The sequence below is a fragment of the Pipistrellus kuhlii genome, unplaced genomic scaffold (assembly GCF_014108245.1).
Source record: "Pipistrellus kuhlii isolate mPipKuh1 unplaced genomic scaffold, mPipKuh1.p scaffold_m20_p_2, whole genome shotgun sequence".
Classification (NCBI taxonomy): Eukaryota; Metazoa; Chordata; class Mammalia; order Chiroptera; family Vespertilionidae; genus Pipistrellus; species Pipistrellus kuhlii.
In genome coordinates, this window is record NW_023425515.1 from 99,709,841 (window position 1) to 99,728,752 (window position 18,912).

Genomic DNA, 18,912 nt, shown 5'->3' on the forward strand with positions numbered 1-18,912 from the left:
GTCTAAACATCTCTGGAAAGTCTTCCTCACTTCTTGTATATTTTAGCTCCTGGCTCAGTCACTGTCTTCAACATTTTTCCTTGTCTAATTCATAGTAATTTCAATGTCTACGTGGGTGATCCCTTTGAGTCTTTAACCTCCTCTCCTCCAATGAGCTTTTCCTCCATTATTTCTTAGGCACCCACTTTCATTGTCATTATCCTTACTCCACCACAATCTAGGTTGTTACTGTCCTGATTTCTGTCTTTACCCAGCTTGAATTCCATGGTCCACTTTGTGGTCACCCTCCTGTCTACATCTTCAGCTAGGAGAGCCTTCTCTTCTTTCATAGTCCTTCCAAACACCACCCCCTCCTGGGCCCTAACTTACTACTGCTTAAATCCATCTCTCTGCCTGCTTTGCACTCCCACCCAGGGAGCTGACTGGCATGAAAGCTTGCTATATTTCCCTAGTCCTGTGGTCAGCAAACTGTGGCTTGCAAGCCACATGCGGCTCTTTGGCCCCTTGAGTTGGCTCTTCCACAAAATACCACAGCCTGGGCGAGTATATTTTGAAGAAGTGGCATTAGAAGAAGTTTAAGTTTAAAAAATTTGGCTCTCGCCAAAACTGGTTTGGCTCAGTGGATAGAACGTTGGCCTGTGGACTGAAAGGTCCCGGGTTCGATTCCGGTCAAGGGCATGTACCTTGGTTGTGGGCACATCCCTGATCGATCGTTCTCTCTCATCAATGTTTCTAACTTTCTATTCCTCCCTCTTCCTCTCTGTAAAAAAATCAATAAAATATATATTTTTTTAAATTGGCTCTCAAAAGAAATTTCAATCTTTGTACTGTTGATATTTGGCTCTGTTGACTAATGAGTTTGCCGACCACTGCCCTAGTCCAATTACACACTTTCTCCTCTGTTCTCAAACTTTCAAAGCTGCCTTCACATCCACTCTTGCTGCTGGGGCCTTGTTTTTCATTTCACTACCAAAAGAACAGCAATCAGAAGAAAAGTTTCATATGCCCTCACAGCCTCACCTACTAACCTGCATGTGCCCACTTTCCCTGTGCTCATTGGGTGAATTGTGCCTTAGATCACATCTCCCCATGCTTGCTCAATGATATTTCTCCAGCAAATTTCCCTCCCTCCTATTCATAAGTTTTTGCCTTCTCTACAGAATTCCCATTGGATGCAAATATGCCTTAATATAGTCCCTTATAAAATCCTGGCTTCACCTCAAACCCTCTTCCAGTAGCCCCCATATTACTCTGTTTATCCTTTTAGCAAAACCCCTCGAAAGGTTCGTCTATATTTATTATCACCAATCCCTCTCCATTTTCTCTTCAATCCTTCTACAACCTTTGATCCTATTGAAAAGTTCGGAGTGGGCTGGGGTCATGTACCTATGAGATGAGGTCATAATGTATCAAAAATGATTTCATTCTGGGCACCTGGCTGCAGGTGGGCTGAGACAGAAAGGCATCAGCGAAGAGAACAGAGAGAGATAGGTTTTTATTAATCCTTGCTGCTATAAGCTGCTCTGCTGATGTAAGGGTTTGGTCCATCCTTGGTTCCTCCTGCCAGGTGTCTTCTGGTTATCTGAGCTATGCTGTGCTCAAGGCTGCAAGCTTTCTGCAAGATATCTGCTCTGCCCCATTTTATTCTTTTTAACCCTTTCATTCTTATCTTAAAAGATATATGTAAAGGAAAAGAAAGGGAATGGGGTTGCCATTCCTCTGCTTCATGCCTGGGAGGGCTGTTGTGGATGCCTAATGAGTAAATTCAGGTTATTTCTTGGGATATAGGCCTGTAGGGTCCATTTACTGGGGTAAGGACAAATTGTCTTACTGTCTTAACTAGGACTTGTAATTTTGTTTGTATAAATTTGATAACTATTCTGAAAATGCGGGGCCTGAGAGGAGGAGAAGGTGAAATAGTGTTAGGGGGCCTATAAGGGGATAAAAGCCAGGTTAATTTGGGCAGAACTGCTTGTAGGCTGGGACATATGGACTGCTTTATGCTGTCCTGACTGTCCTCCATGAACCATTGAGCATTCTGTAGAATGCGTTGTGTTTTTTCCCCCTTTATTTGACCTGTAGAGTTTAGATAGAAACAACAGGGGGTTTTAGCAATTAAATAAACTCTTCCATCTTTGACTAAGAGATCATCTAATAGGAGGACCTTTGTAGGGATATAAGATATCTGCAAGATTTAGAAACACTGTGAAGGTAAACAAACAGATGTGATCTAGAGAGAAATCCTGTAAATTGCCCTGAAGCCAGAGGTCTGTAATGAGTTAAAAAATATTTTGCACTGTTTGGATGTGATAGTCTGAGCCAGGTGGGGGAATATTGTCATTGACAATCTGCAGGAGAGTGAAAGTCATAATTTATTAGTCATGTGACTGATATGCAAGAGGGGCTATTTTTCCAGGAAGTCTAGTGGGGGGATAAGTTATTCTGGATGCGAGGTTTTTGTTATTGTTTTTTTCAATTTTGTCCCTTGCTAGACATTTGGAGCTTACTGCCCTGGTGAGTTTTTACATCTGTATCTGGCCTGTTGTCCTTGCTCTGGGGGTCAGGGATGATGAAGCCTGGGCACAAAAGGAGGTTGTGATGGTATCTAGTGGTGGTATTATCTGAGTACAAGCGGGGCTTGTATCCTGGTGGAGACAAACTGTTTTATGCATTTTAGTATTAGTGGGGTAAAAGCTAGAATAATAAGAGTTATGACAAATGGTCTAGTGGAAGGAAAGAGACATTGATTTGGAGGGTCATAGTCTAAAATATCAAAATGAGGTTTATTCTCTTAGTTTAATTTGTCCTTGGTTTAGAAAGACAGGATTTACTAGATGGCTGTGGACTGCTGTTTTACTATCTCAGTTTCCCTATTCTGCTTATTCTGTCTTACTGGCCTGTGTTCTTCCCATAAATTTTCTGTAACTTTCATGAACCTTCTTATGACTTTTATAAAAATTTTTACAACTTTAATTCACTTTCTTTTACCTTTAAAAATGCATGTCCATGCTTTATGTCTTTTATTATTAAAACCATTTGTTGAACATTCTCACTTTTAAGAAATATATCTTTAACAAAGCATAGGATGTTATATTATCAGTTTTAAATTTACTTTATAGATTTTTCTGTAATAAAAGCTAAAAGTAGATGAACTTAAAACTTGTTGAAATATTTAGATGTTTATTATTTAATATAGTAATGTTTTAAAGCTTTTACTTGCCAAAGACTTTGGAAAATTATGTATAGGCATATGAGTCTGGAGAAAAGGTGGGGAGGAGGGAGCAGGCCTAACAGTCTGTTCCCAGGCCTCTAGCCTCTTGGATTTAAAACTGTCACATTTTTCCTTAGAGATAATATGCTAAGGTTTGGGTGATAATGAGTTCAGCTTCTAATAATAGCCAACTGTTACATAAATGTTTGTAGTTTTGCAGTAATGAAAGTTATCTTTGGGAAGAGGTGTGTGTGAGAGAAGGCGCTGAGGTCAGAGAAGTTTTCAGAGCATTAAAGTGGTGAGAATGCTAGCCTTAGGATCTAAAGGTTCAGTGAGGAGTCCCTTTGCCATGTTATGTTATAGAGGAGCTTTGTAAGAAAACAAATTTGGAACTCAGAGGTGAGAGTACCTACAAGCCCAAGAAAGGAGAGTATTTCTTGTTTAGAGGAGGGGACAGTGATGGAGGAGATAAGGCATTTATAGTCTGCAGTGTTTCCCAAACTTTTGACATATGTGTACCCCTTCTATAATTTTCGTAACGCTGAGTACCCCTCGTACTCATGAGAATGTAGAATTAGGCGCAGCTAAGCACGGTGCAGTGCATATCCCCACCAAACTCTTCCCGTACTCCTGGGGGTACGGGTACCACACTTTGGGAAACACTGGTCTAAGGAATGGCATGGCTTTGTGGGGGTGAGAGTAAAACTGAAGTATTGTGAATGTTGTTTGGGACAGCTGGGCTTTATGAGGAGATGTCTGTACCATTTTGGTTGGGCAAGAAGAATGGATAAGGAGTTACTTAGTAAGAGGCAGTGTAGAGGTGAGGTGACTAATGGCTGTGAGAATAACTTGTCAACCCCCATAATAGAGACTGAGGAGGGGACAAGGGTCCCAGCAAATTCGGAGAGGGCAGTGGCCCCAGAGGGCAGTGGCTAATTAAAAAGAGATTGGTTTACCTACCAACATAATTGTTGCCCGAGGCTCTGTCCTGGTGATGTAATGCCTTCTTGTGGTCTGGGCAGCTTCAGTCTTTGGTGGTCAGTCCCAGAAGGTCTGGGAGTTCCTAACCAGATCCAGAGGGCAGCCTTGCTAAGGTCCAACCTGGAAGGGCCATACTACAGTCTTATTTCCGGTGGCCTTTCCTCCTGCACCTTGGGCAGGACCCGGGTGGGAGTCATGGGTTTGGGCAGGACTTGGTCCAGTGTTCCCTCTTGTTGCACTTGAGGTATGGGCCTGGAGGAGGCTTAGCCCCTGACTTACTCTTGGTTGGAGAACGGGCACTTTGGGGTTCATGAGAGTGGTGGCTAAGTACTGAAAGGCCTTCATCTGGGCTTCAGCCTTGGCCTGATCTCCTCTCTTGTTTTTTGGATTTGGGTCTTCTTGTCTCTATTATTAAAGTCTTAAAGGTCATATTTAAAAGGTCTCATGGGGGGAGGGGTTGTCCCCTCTATGTTTGTATGAATAATTGGTATATTTTCTCATGGCCTGTATAAAGCGAGAGAGGAAAACTGCCGGATTTTCATTTTTTTCCTGGGTGACACACACACACACACACACACACACACACACATATATATATATATATATATATATATATATATATATATATATAATTAACTATATATAATAATGAACTATATATTATAATTAACTATAATATATATTATAATTAACTGCCTTGTGGGCTGTAGTTCTCAGTCCTTCTAGGCAGAGAACAATGTGGTCTTGAGACCTGTGACCTGCCTGCCCTTCCTGATAGTTCCATTGTGGGTCCCATTAGGGACAGAATCTGCTCTGTCTTGCGGGGGCAGGGAGGGGCACGCGTGGCAAGTGGCCTGCCAGCGGAGAATATCTGTATCCCTGGGCATGAAGCCAGATTTGGTGCCAGCAATCTCCCGAAGGGCGGCACTTTAAGGCTAGTGCCAGTGTAGTGAAAAGAGGAGAGCCAAAAACTGCTCTGGAGCAGATGTGAGACAGGGTGGTGACAGTGGGATCTGCTCGGTAAAGTGGTGGGCTCTCAGGCTGCTGAAATGGAGAAGCCATAGACTGAGGAACCAGGGGATGATCAATGAGATCAAAAGTGGCGAAGGAGGAGGGAGATTTGAGATTCTCTGGGTACTTAGAATGAATGAGGAAAAAAAATCTGTGAGGGAGAACAGCTGTTACAGAGAGAAGGATTTGTCCTTGAGTGTAAGAAACCCTGGATATACAGGATCTCAGACCACTTCCCCTGCCTGCGTCAGTAATTGTCAAGGTTAGTTACCATTTGGAAATTGAAAGTGCCGTTTTACTGAGGCAGAAGTCCTGCAGGAATTCTAGGGTCTGAAGGTTTTTTAAGTAGACAGCCCAGGGGTGTGGTATGGGGAATGGTCGACTGCGAATTCCCCATGGTGACTGGCAGTGGCTTAAGGTTGCTTTCCATGAAGTTAAGGCTGAAAAATGCATCGCCGTCTTCCAACATTCATAAGAAACAAATGGAGCCCTCCCTCTGTGACTGGTGTCCCTATCAGGAAAGTGGGTGAGGGAACCTGGTTCCCCCTGAGGACTTGTCCCCACTACCACTGGATTTCCGTGGGGCCAGCTGAAAGTATCATCCTGGAGCCTGGCTCCAAACCCCAAATGACAGGACAGTCCAGACGGAGAACAGACTAAAGCCACCAATATATGAATATATGCCTGGTGTTGATGCAGGAGGAGGCAAGGCAAGGAGAGATCCACTATCCAGTCACAGGCACAACCCAGACCAGTTCTGAGGAAGGCTAGGGGGCTCCAAGTAAGTGTTCAGCAGCAATTCAGCTGTGTAGGAGCCTGGCTGGAGGGAAGCTCAGGAGCCGGATGATCACAGACTCTTTGAGTGCCAAGTGCCGGTTGCTGTAACCCTGTGATGGCTCTTACTGGACCCCTCACTAGACCTTCTCGAGTTTCAGCATCAAATGAAAGGTTTGGAGTGGGTTTGGGTCATGCATCTATGAGGCCATAATGAATCAAAAAATATTTTATTCCAGGCACCTGGGTACAGGTGGGCTGAGACCGAGAAAGGCATCAGCGAAGAGAATAGGGAGAGACAGGTTTTTATTCATTTTTGCTGGCTGCAAGTTTGGTCCACCCTTAGTTCCTCCCATGCCAGGTGACTTCTGATTATCTGAGCTATGCTGTGCTCAAGGTTGCAAGCTTTCTGCAAGATATCTGCTAAGCACAATAAGTTATCCTCTGCCCCATTTTATTCTCTTTAACCCTTTCACTTACTGCTTCACAAAAACAACTTTGCCCGAATAACTGTTGACCTCTGGTTGCTAACCCCAGCTATCATTCTCAATCCTTACCTTCCTCTTGATTCAACTGGCCAGTCTTTCCTCCTGGACATTATCTTCACTTTGCTTGTAGGCACCACCCTTCTGGTTGCCTTCCACTTACTAACTCAGTTTCTGTTGTGGTTTGACTTCATCTTGAAGGCCTAATGCTACTGGAGTGCTCCAAAGCTCTATTCTTAGGCCTCATACCTATTTATTTAATTTAATTTAATTTAATTTAATTTAATTTAATTTATTTATCTTATTTGTTATCATCAACTGAGGATATTTTTTCCATTGATTTTGAAAGGTAATGGAAGGGAGGGAGGGAGAAAAACCTTGATTGGTTGCCTCCCACACGTGCCCCACCAGGTGTTGATCGAACTTGCAACCCAGGTACATGCCTTTGACTGGGAATTGAACCCGAGATGCTTTTTTAAAAAAATATATATTTTATTGATTTTTTTTTTTTACAGAGAGAAAGGGAGAGAGATAGAGAGCTAGAAACGTCAATGAGAGAGAAATATCGACCAGCTGCCTCCTGCACACCCCCCACCGGGGATGTGCCTGCAACCAATGTACATGCCTCTGACTGGCATCGAACCTGGCACCTTTCAGTCCACAGACTGAGCCAAACCGGTTTTGGCGAACCCGAGATGTTTGGACCAATGCTCTAACCACTGGCTAGAGCTCAGCCTCATACCTTTTAATAAACACTTACCTCTGGGTGAAAAGTCTGTAAAATTATCAATACATTCATATCAATAGTCATTATCCATGTAAAGGCAATCCAGATTAAGTTAATTCAGCTCAGAATGTTTTCTTTGGCTGGAAATTTTTCAGTGAGTTATAGAGAACTTGCTTATTTTAAGATTACAGATGGTATCACATTTTTCATAATTTCCTAATCATGGGATAAAATAGAGATTGTAACAAAACAAAATAAAAATCAAGGTAGTTTTATAACATATCTCAGTGAGAATGTTTACAAATTATATTGCATTTTCTCTTATCAGTTTCTTAGACTGTGGTTTTGCAAATTCTGGTATTCACACCATTAACATAAACTCGAGCAGTTTCCTCAAATAATTAAAAATGGATCTGCCTTATGACCTGGAGATTTTACTTCTGGGGATTTATTGGAGAAAAACTAATTTTAGAGGATATATGCCACCCTTATATTCATAGCAGTGTTATTTACAACAGGCAATATTTGGAAGCAGCCTAAGTATCCACCAATAGATAAGGATGAAAAGCTATGGTACATATGTGTTGAATGGAGAAGAGACCACCCAAGAGGCAGAGACCCCTACCCGGGAAACAACTCCAACTAGCCAATTGCGGAGTCAAATAACAAATTTTATTACAGATTCGAATCTGGGCTGCCGCCGCCAGGATGGAGCAGGCAACAAACAGCAGCAAGCAGTTACAAATCCAGCTTTTTATGCACATTTCAAATAAGGGGGTGGAGGTCATTTCTATATCGCTTAACCTTGTGGTTGCATGCATCGGCCAGATGGCCTAATCTCCCTTCTGTTCTTTTAGCCTTGACTAACCCAGACTGTTGACTTGGCCTTCAGGTCCAGGAGGGGGAGGGAGAAGTAACTTTCTACCCTCCAGGCAAGGTCAGTAATTTTCCACTCCTCATTCCCCACTGCTTTTAGTTCCTTTTCTGAGGTCAAATCCTTGGCCTCCTTTGTTTGCAAGCAAGCAAGCAAGCAAGCAAGCACTGTTCCACAAGCGAGAAGTCTGCGGTTAGCGATGCTTATATCTGGGTTTCATCAGTTAGGGAAATTCTATACTGGGATGCTAAGGCAAGGAACTTAATGGCTTGGACACGATCCTTTACAAAAGCCATGAGGCGGTTAATAATGATTGGCCCACATGTTAAGCCTAGAAGGAGTAGAAGAACAGGTCCTGCCAGGGCGGATATCAGGGTCCTCAGCCAAGGTGACCAATTAAATAGCCCTTCAAACCACCCCTGTTGTTCTTCTCTTTCTACTCTCTCATTCCCTTGCACATGTAGCTTTACTTAGCCCCGGACTTTCTCACTGGCTAGCAAAAATGTTCTTACAGTTACCAAAACCTCCAGTACCACAGTTCCCATTAGTACTGTCCTCACTGAAGTACAGTTCCCCTCCTGCAGGCATCAAGTCTCCTCCTAGGCCAGGCTAGGGATCTCGCGGGTGAGGCCGCTGGTTGCCAGGATCCAGGTTGTTTTCTGTGCAGGAGCTGGGAGTGGTATAGCCAGGTTTGGGTGCTGTCTACTTCAACAGCTGTGGGCGTGCTCAGGACAACAGTGTAGCGTCCCCTTTCAGGTTGGGGTGAGTCCTTGGACAGTGAACTTCTTTACCCACACAGAGTCTCCAGGCTGGAAGGGGTGTACAGGGTCCACGGGGGGCACTGGCAGTGTATCTGAAACAAGCTTATGGGTGGCTCTCTGGATAAATTGCAGCACCTGTAAGGACTTGAGCAAGGGAATGGTTATGAATTCTAGCTTTCAGTTTCTTCCTGTCCCTGGGAAGGAAGGAGAGGAGGTCTACCATACATGATCTCAAGAAAAATGGGGGGGACCCATCCCAGTAGGAGATACACCTGGCCCATAATAGGGCGAAGGGCAGGGGGTTGGTCCAATTTTACCGGTTTCCAGGAAAAACTTAATTAAACTTTTTAGAGTTCCACTCAGGCCTGTCCTAAGGCTTGAGCTATACTCTGAGATACCTTGTTACAAAGGCTGGGCTGTTATCTGATCCTATGACTATTGGCAGCTCGAATCTAGGTATAATCTCCTGGAGTAATTTCTTGACTACTACAGAGGCAGTTTCTATCCTATGCTTCAACCTAATCTGAGAAGGTGTCTATACCTTAATGCTGGTGATGACGGCAGGACATCTGTCAGTACTGCATCTGTTACCTCTATGCCACATGTGTCAAACACAAGGCCCGCGGGCCAAATCCGTCCCACCAGGCCTTGCAGTGTGGCCCGCACCACGCTGTCATCACTGCACTCCGCTGCGTTTCCATCACAATGACAGTTTATGACTGTTCAGTAAACCATTTGGCCCGCGATTTAGGCTGGATTTTAGATTTTGGCCCCTTCTCTGATTGAGTTCGACACCCCTATGCCATCATGAATGGGCTCCTCTGGATCATCTGGAAGCAGGCTGGCAGGGTTGATGGCCAGTGTCTTATGGAACCAGACGCATGGCTGGTCCAGGAGAAGAGCTTGGCACTGGGTGATTCTGATGTTTGACATCCATCTCTCTGGAGTACCCGAAGGAGGGTCTCAACGGCATGGGGTGTTGTCAGGGCTAGCTCCTGGCCCAGAGCCTGCTTATCTGTCTCCTTCACCAGCAATGCCTTGGTGGCCACTGCCCAGAAGCACACTAGCTGCCACAGGGTCCAGCCTCTTAGACAGATAGGCAACAGGTCTCTTCCAGGGACCTAAAGTCTGAGTGAGAAAGCCTTTGGCAATGCTCCTTACCTCACTCATGTAGAGGTGACATCTGGCAAGGCTAGGGCAGGTGCTGAGATGAGAGCCTTCTTTAGCTCCTCAAAGGCTCGTTGTTCTACTTCAGTCCAGTTCAGCGGCTGCGTTCCTCCAATACGTGTTCCTTCTTAGGTCTACAGTCCTTCTTGATGTCCAAGAAAAACAGTCAGTTTGTCTGGTGGCTCCCTGGACTGATATCTTCCTAGAGGTCCCATCGGCTCTGTCAAGACTGAATAAACTGCCCAGTGCTCACCAGGAAATTAATAGCTTTGCCTCTCACTTGTAAGGTTACCCTTGGGAGCTTAATTGAAAGGAGCCCTGGTCCCGTCAGTCTTCTTCCTCGAGGTTAAAAACCCTTGGAATCTAAGTCTCCCTTTCTTTCAGATTGTCTCTGTCTCTTCTGGCCTCACCTTCTGTCTCTCTCCCTCTTTAATCTCTGTCCTTTCCTGTCTCTTGCTCATGTCTTTCTCCCTTTTTCACATACACATTTACACTTATACACCCATATCACTTTCTCTTCCAATCTTTGTTTCTGCTTCTGTCTAAATCCTTCCCTCTCAGACTCCCAGAGACTCTTTCTTAAGTCTCTGTTTCGTTCTTTCCCTCTCTCCCAGTTTCTCCTTCTCATCACATGCACAACTTTCATAAAAACTTTCACTATTTTACATTAGCTTTTAAACCTTCTTTTTATGTCCTTCAAAAATCTATAACCATACCTCAAATCTTCCATTATTTTAAAATATTTAGAAAAGACAGAGGGAAGAGTGAGCAGATCCAGCACTCTGTTCCCAGGCCTCCAGCCCTTGAAATTTAAGCTGCCACATTCTTCCTACAGATAAAGATCTCAGATTCTGATAAGACTGAAAAGGGGAACAGGAGTATTTTAACTGTGCCTTTAAGTCCCCTAATAGAACACGGTGAAAAGTGTCCAAGCAGTCACAGGGGGTTAAACCATGTTTTAAACTTTTTTAACACAATTCTAAATAAATTATAAACCTTTGTGATGAAGTCTACTTAAATCTATAAAGTAGACACATATGACTGAAACCAAAAATGATTCCCAAAGTTTAAACAAAATACAAGATGCAGGTACAAGCCCAAATTCAAGCTTATAATGCAATTAGAAATGATAACAATGGCATATGAGAAAAGCAAAACAAAACAAATTAATATGGCTATCACTTTTTCTACATTAAGAGAAAAATATATGACTTGGCTTACTTCTTCATAATAGGCACACTATAAATTTCCAGCAAATTTACTTAGGTCTGTATGAAACAACCTGGATAAGGCTCAAGCACCATTTCCTTGAGATCTTTGGTCATTACTGCTTATTCTTAACACATGTAATACAGTTTAGCCTGCCATATTCTAGGCATTTAGTTACTGCAATTAATTTTCCTAATTTAATTTATACTTTGAACTTTTAAAGCTGGCAAGTAAAATATATTTTTTGCATTTTTTTTCTTCAGATTAATAACATTACATTTCTCAATTATAATTCATACTTAAGTAGCTATATGACCCTGCTTAGCTGATACCAATGACAAAGACTAAACATTGTAAGCAAGGCCATCGGGGCATCTTCACCATGGAATTACCTGCCACTCCCTGTAGATCACTGGAGTAGCATTCAAATGCAAATGAACACATTCTTTAGCTGAAGACTCCCAGCCATTCCTGTAAACTTGTTACCAGTATCATTCAGGCGTCTTCAAACTACGGGCCCGCAGGCCACATGCAGCCCGCAGAGGAGTCTGATCCGGCCCGCCAGGTTTTTTTTTTTTTTTTTGGGGGGGGGGGCAGTGAGCGTAGCCGAGGTGTTACAGTAGGAATTAGTAATTCATATAGTCCGGCCCTCCAGCTCTCTGAGGGACTGTGATCTGGCCCCCACTTTAAAAAGTTTGAGGACCCCTGACTGGTAGTTTCTGCCTCATGGTGGGGAATTTCAAAAGCTGGTGGGGAATTATCTGCTGCCTCCAGCTATTCAAAATAACCCCTGGAGGGAATAGACACCAGGTGGGCTGAGGCAGGGAGCACACGGGTCCGAGGGGTCCCAGGTGTCGAAGGAGGTACTTCCACCAGGGCTTTTTCATCTGGCAGTCCGCCGCTTGCCTGTTGCTAGCGAAGGTGCCTTGGGGGAACCGGTGACCCCTCCACTGCAATCACACTCCCTGAACTTTCTGACAGGCTCTTACTGATTTTAAAATTATAACTTGAGTTGACACACATACAAGGACCAAGAGGCCCACAAAATATTTTCCTTTTCCTTTAAAGATTTTACAATGTACTATAATCATTAATTACATTAAACTTAAATGCCTAATTGAAACAAACAGTTCTGAGACCGTTCCTCCACCACTAATGAAGACTGGGTGGAGGCAGGTGTCTGAAATAAGATTCATTTAGTTTTTGAGCTTGCTGGGCAGACTTGGTGACTTTGCCAGCTCAAGCTTCCTTCTTGTAAATAGTTAACTTTAGAATTTGGTCTCTGCTTTTAATTTTTTTGTACCACAATTGTTACAATTTCATACCTTCAAATCAATAAACATAGACATAAATATTGTTAGGTGGGCTGATACCCCTCTGATAGAAAGCAAAGTACCCCTGGGAAAAAGGAATCCCAGTGGCCATTCGGGGTGGTTTGCTAGCCATCAGAGCACTCAGCTTTAAACAAATTAAAAGTTTCTTTCCCAATTTTCCTTTGTCAGGGAGACAACCACACTCCTTCAGCCATTTGGGGTTATCAAAAAGAACATCAATCCAAATATCAATGTAGGGAATTTGGTTCGGATGCCCGGGGCTTCCATAGACTATCCGCCAGACTCCCGTACAGGGCCCCATTTCTAGGGTCCCTGTTGAAGGCCAATCAACCTCAAATCTCGGCCACTCCAACTTACAGAGTCTCCGGAGAGTGTAGGCATCTACAGAAACACCATAGCCTTCACCCTGTTTTCTGAAGTCAGAAAAAATTTTTAATCATACATTCAAGGGGACCTAGGTGACTCTCCTTCGAGTTTCCTTGCCCCATTTCTCTCTTTCTTCCCAATCTATAAACAGTTAGGCAACAAATAAGTCCAAAACAAGGACGACAAGTAATATTCCTAGAAACACACACACACAAAACCAGACATACCACAGCATCTCTTTCACACTTCCACCCACTCGAACATCAAGAAACCAAGACCGAAGGTGGGGCGTCCCCCACTCCGGCCAGATCTGAGAACTTCTGGCAGCGTCCCACTGTTCTCAGATCCCAAGCGCTCTCGAGCAACCAAGAACAAGAAACACAAGGAACAAATGAGGCCTCTACTTACCGGCGCCGTTCAAGTAGTCCGAACGACGAGAATGGGGTGTCTGCCCGTCTGGGGGTCTCTAATCCCGGACGAGCCCCCAAATGTTGAATGGAGAAGAGACCACCCAAGAGGCAAAGACCCCTACCCGGGAAACAATTCCAACTAGCCAATTGCGGAGTCAAATAAATTTTATTACAGATTCGAATCTGGGCTGCTGCCGCCAGGATGGAGCAGGCAACAAACAGCAGCAAGCAGTTACAAATCCAGCTTTTTATGCACATTTCAAATAAGGGGGTGGAGGTCGTTTTTATATCGCTTAACCTTGTGGTTGCATGCATCGGCCAGATGGCCTAATCTCCCTTCTGTTCTTTTAGCCTTGACTAACCCAGACTGTTGACTTGGTCTTCAGGTCCAGGAGGGGGAGGGAGTAGTAACTTTCTACCCTCCAGGCAAGGTCAGTAATTTTCCACTCCTCAATATGTACAATGGAATATTACTTGGCCATAAAAAGGAATGAAATCTTACCATTTGTGACTGCATGGATGAACCTAGAGCACATGTGTCAAACACAAGGCCCGCGGGCCAAATCCGTTCCGCCAGGCCTTGCAATGTGGCCCGCACCATGCTGTCATCACTGCACTCTGCTGTGTTTCCATCACAATGACAGTTTATGACTGTTCAGTAAACCATTCGGCCCACGATTTAGGCTGGATTTTAGATTTTGGCCCCTTCTCTGATTGAGTTCGACACCCCTAACCTAGAGTGTATTATGCTCAGTGAAATAAGTCAGTCAGTGAAAGACAGATACCATATGATCCGTGGAATCTAAAGAAAATAATAAACAAACAGACTCATAGACACAGAAAGAAAACAGAGGGAAGGGGTATTGAGAGACCAGGTAAAAGAGGTGATGGGATTAAGAAGTACAGATTGGTAGTTACAGAATAGTCATAGGGAAGTTAAGTACAGCATATGGTCAAAAATATTGTGATCACTACGTATTGGGTCAGTTGGGGTGCCGGAAATATCAAGGGAACACTAGTATGTAAAGTATATGATTGTCTAACCACTATGCTATACACCTAAAACCAATACAAAATAAAATTGAAAGAATAAAAGATAAGCTTCTAATAACTGGAATGTAACCAAGTTAAGGCCAAAATATTTCCCTTCTTGTGACTACTCCATTACTGTTTCTACATTAAGATGAGTATATGATTGACACAAAAGGCAAACAGCACTGATACACTTCCTCTTATCATAAAAAAATAAAAATCATGGCACTGAACTCATCAACAGGGAAAGCCATGTTATGTCCCTAAAGCATCTTGAGTCTGTGTTAGTTAACTAAAATGAATGTGAACTAACCATGTGCTTGTGCATTATGTTTGGTTGTTTTTATAATCACTTGACTTTTGTTATCTGTAAGTTTTTACAAAATGAAATTTTCATGTTATGCAGTGGGAACCTCACCCAGTTGAAAGGATGAAGTAAATCTGACTGAGACTTTATTACTAAACTACTTTAATGAAGAAATTGAAAGATATGTACTGGGGAAGAAATGAAGCTTTTGTAAGAATTATGCCAAAATATTTTACAGTCATTTTTTCCTGCCTATTCAGGAAAGGAGGGAAGCATCATAAGAATTATAAGGGGGAAATTATGGTAAAGAAAGTTTTAGGAGGAAGTGAAAACTCATCTTTTTCATCAGTGCATCATGCTTCAAAGCTACCTGGCATATAAAGTTTGCAACTAGAAAACAAGCCAAAACTTGGTGACTTTGAAAAGAGAACAATCAGCTATTACTAAGTTAATGTAATTAGTATACATAGTTGATCTGGATTTTTCAGGACCCAAAGTATTATCTATAAACTAGAAGCCTGATGCATGAAGATTCATGTTAGAATGGGGTTTCCTTTCCTTGGCGACCTGCTCTGCTTTTCCACTCCGGCCCAGCCCCTTTCCTCTCAGGCCCTGAAGCAGCCTCTTTCTGCTCAGGGAGCCACCTCTTTTGGCTTCAGCTCCACCTTCCTACATTGCCCAGAGGCCCTGAGAGATTGGAAATGGGGCAGAAGGCCATGGTGACGACCAACACAAGCATCTCACCCTCCCCGGCACTTGGTGCCTTTGTATGCAAATTAACTGCCATCTTTGTTGGGTTAATTTGCATATCACTCCTGATTGGCTGGTGACGTACGGTTAATTTATATGTTTGTTAGGCAAGATTAGTTACACAATTGTCAGATAATTCATTTGGTTTTAAATTGTTAGAAATATTCTATATATTGAGATGTTCCATTTTATTATTTGTGAGAAATGACATTTCAAAATGTTTCCTTGACAAATAGTATTGCTGGGTGCCTTGGTGTTTTTGAATATGGAAATGTTTGATTAACGGTATCAATTAATAAGACCAGTCTAATATTTTGAAGCTTTGTTGAGATAATTCTCTAGGAATAACATTGTGTACCCTAGAGCAGTGGTCAGCAAACTCATTAGTCAACAGAGCCAAATATCAACAGTACAATGATTAAAACTTCTTTTGAGAGTCAAATTTTTAAAATTTAACTATATAAGTAGGTACATTGTTATTAATTAGGGTACTCCTAAACTGGCCTTTGCTAAAAACTCAAGGGGCCAAAGAGTTTCATGTGGCTTCTGAGCCACAGTTTGCTGACCACTGTCCTAGAGAATTATGCAATTTGTCAAAGTCGATAAGTATTTATATTTTTTTGGAGTACCTTTTCTGGCTTAGTTCAGGTTTGAGGGAAGAAAAAGCATCATTTTAGATTTTATGTTTATCTGTTCACTAGTAATCGGCCAAATGTGAAAGCCTCAGACTTTGTTTTCACGACAGTTTTCCAATTGGCCTTTCTCTTGGCAGGTTCCCAAGGGAAAAGTAGTAGTTCTCAATTTCCGATTCTTAGACCTTGAGAGTGACAACCTGTGCCGCTATGACTTTGTGGATGTGTACAATGGCCACGGCAATGGCCAGCGTATTGGGCGCTTCTGTGGCACGTTTCGGCCTGGAGCCCTTGTGTCCAGTGGCAACAAGATGATGGTGCAGATGATTTCCGACGCCAACACTGCTGGGAATGGTTTCATGGCCATGTTCTCTGCTGCTGAACCAAATGAAAGAGGTATTGCTTTTATATCATGGGAATAACAGCAGTATGGGTACTCATAGTTATTGAATACTGTCTTCGACACTTTGTATGTATTTACTCCTTTAATTTAAAGTTAAGAGAATTTCTTCCTAAACAGAGAGTTAAATAAATGCCACCCAGAGACCATAAATAATCAGTTCTTTCTTTTCTTTTTTTAAAGCCCATATATATTCTTTTTAAAATCAAATATAGATATTCATGGATTAAAAATGTGAAGTTTGCATACACTTATAGCTATAGAAACATACCCCTTCACCAGATGTAGTCCCTTTTAGAAATAGCCATGGCTGGTAGTTCTTCATTTCTATACATTTGCAATAACTTTTTAAAAGTGTGTGATCATGCATTCATATTGTATCACAATTTTCTCTTTTCATTTAACATGATATGTTGGGCTATTTTCACATCAGTACATGTGAACTCTTGAAAACAGAAACCTCTACCCTTGGAAGATAAATGCAGAGGGTAAGATCTGTTATATTTGCATCTTTTTGCCTAAGGAAGTGGTTGGCAAACTCAGTCAACAGAGCCAATATCAAGAGTACAATGATTGAAATTTCTTTTGAGAGCCAAATTTTTTAAACTTAAACTATATATATAGGTACCTTGTTATTAACTTAATTAGGGTACTCGTAAGCTGGCCTTTGCTAAAAACTCAGGGGGCCAAATAGCTGCATGTGGTTCGCGAGCTACAGTTTTCCGACCACTGGTCTAAGGGGACTCTGTAATCGTTTTTGTTTTGTTTTGTTTTTAATGGGATAATAGAGTCATATAAGTTTCAGGTGTAGATTTCTATGATAAATGATCGATATATTGCACTGTGTGCCCACCACCCAAAGTCAAATAATTTCCCATCACCATATATTAAACCCTCTTCACCCTCCACCACCCACCACCTTTCCTCTGGCAACTACTACACTGCTGTTTGTGTCCATGAGTTTCAGTTTTATATCCTATACTAGAGGCCCAGTGCATGAATTTGTGCATGGGTGAGGTCTGACTGGCCTGTTCTGATTAGGGTAGGAGTAGCCAATAGGGGGCCAGGCTAGTTGACCCTGCCCCCATTGAGCCAGTTGGCCAGTCACAGTGGTTGGCCAGCCATCGAGCACATCATAGTGACAGGTTGTTCTGGTCGTTCCAGTAACTTGTCTTTTATATTCTATCTAATAAAGATTGTGGTTCCCACAGCTAATAAGGAGGGAATATGTGATTTACCCTCAAAGTAAAAAAAGAAGGATTTCTTACCATTTGCAACAGCATGGATGGAACTGGAGAGCATTATGCTAATTGAAATAAGCTAGTCAGAGAAAGATAAATATATGATAACACTTATTTATGGAAAATAATAAACAACATAAACAGATGAATAAAAACAGATCCAGAAACAGAGAAATATCAATCAGACTGTCAAACCTCAGAAGGAACGTATGTGAGAGAGGGAGTAAGGGTGAGAGATCAACCGAAAGACGCATATGTATGCATATAGACCTAACCAATGGACACAGACAACAAGGGGGTGAGGGCATGAGTAGGGGGGTTGGGGTGATAAGGACACATATATAATAACGTAATCAATAAAGAAATTTAAAAAGTATGGCGGCACTCACAGACAATAAGGAGGGGACATGCTAATTGTCTGCGACGCTCTCAAAGATGGTGGTGCCCACAGCCACAAGATGGTAGCTCCTAGTCCCCTCAGCCCCACTGAGGCAGTAGGTGGGCAGCACAGCTAGGCCCATCCCTAGGTGTGTCTTGCTGCTCCACATGCCTGCCTCCAGAGTACCCTAGTCTCCTCAGCACCCCAGCCACCCAGGACTGATGCAGAGCACAGGAAAACCTCAGGTTGCAGCTGCCCAGCTACCCAGGTCCAGCCCAAAGTGGAGGCAAGCCTCAAAAGGGGGCTGCCCCACCACCCAGGGCTGTTCTAAGATGCAGGCAAGCCTCAGATGGTGGCTTCCCAGCTGTCCAGGGCCATCCCAGGTACAGATAACCAGGGCCAGGTTGAGGCTTGCATGGCCAGCAGTGGTAGCAGCAGAGGTATGAGGGGGCATCACCTTCTCCTGATCACCAAGTCTCCTCCTGCCCGAGGGCTCCTAGACTGTGAGAAGGGGCAGGCCAGGCTGAGGGATCCCCCTCCAATGCCTGAATTTTCATGCACTAGGCCTATAGTCCTCCTATCTAATAAAAGAATAATATGCAAATTAACTATCACTTTGCTACACCTACTTGTCATGCCCACCAACCAATCAGGAGCAAATATGCAAATAAACCCAACCAAGATTGCTACAGCCACAGAGAGCAGGAGGGAGGTGTGGGTTTCCCGGCAATGGAGGAAACCAAGCTTTCTGTCTGCCCTTGCCAACCTAGGCTTCCACTCAAGGCTAGAAAGTTTCAATGATAGAAGAAACATAAATTCAAACAGAAATGGCAGCAGCCATGGAGCTGGAAAAAGCAGGAG

General features: G+C 43.0%; 1 protein-coding gene across 3 annotated transcripts in view; it reads left to right on the forward strand.

The window, feature by feature from the left end:
• Positions 1-18,912, forward strand: part of PCOLCE2 (procollagen C-endopeptidase enhancer 2) — a 189,499-nt gene that overhangs the window by 85,706 nt on the left and 84,881 nt on the right. For all 3 annotated transcript variants that reach the window (XM_036444899.2, XM_045584119.1, XM_036444898.2), the window contains exon 3: positions 16,172-16,427. In XM_036444899.2, coding sequence (XP_036300792.1) covers positions 16,172-16,427 — 256 coding nt within the window. The remainder of the gene's footprint in view (positions 1-16,171; positions 16,428-18,912) is intronic.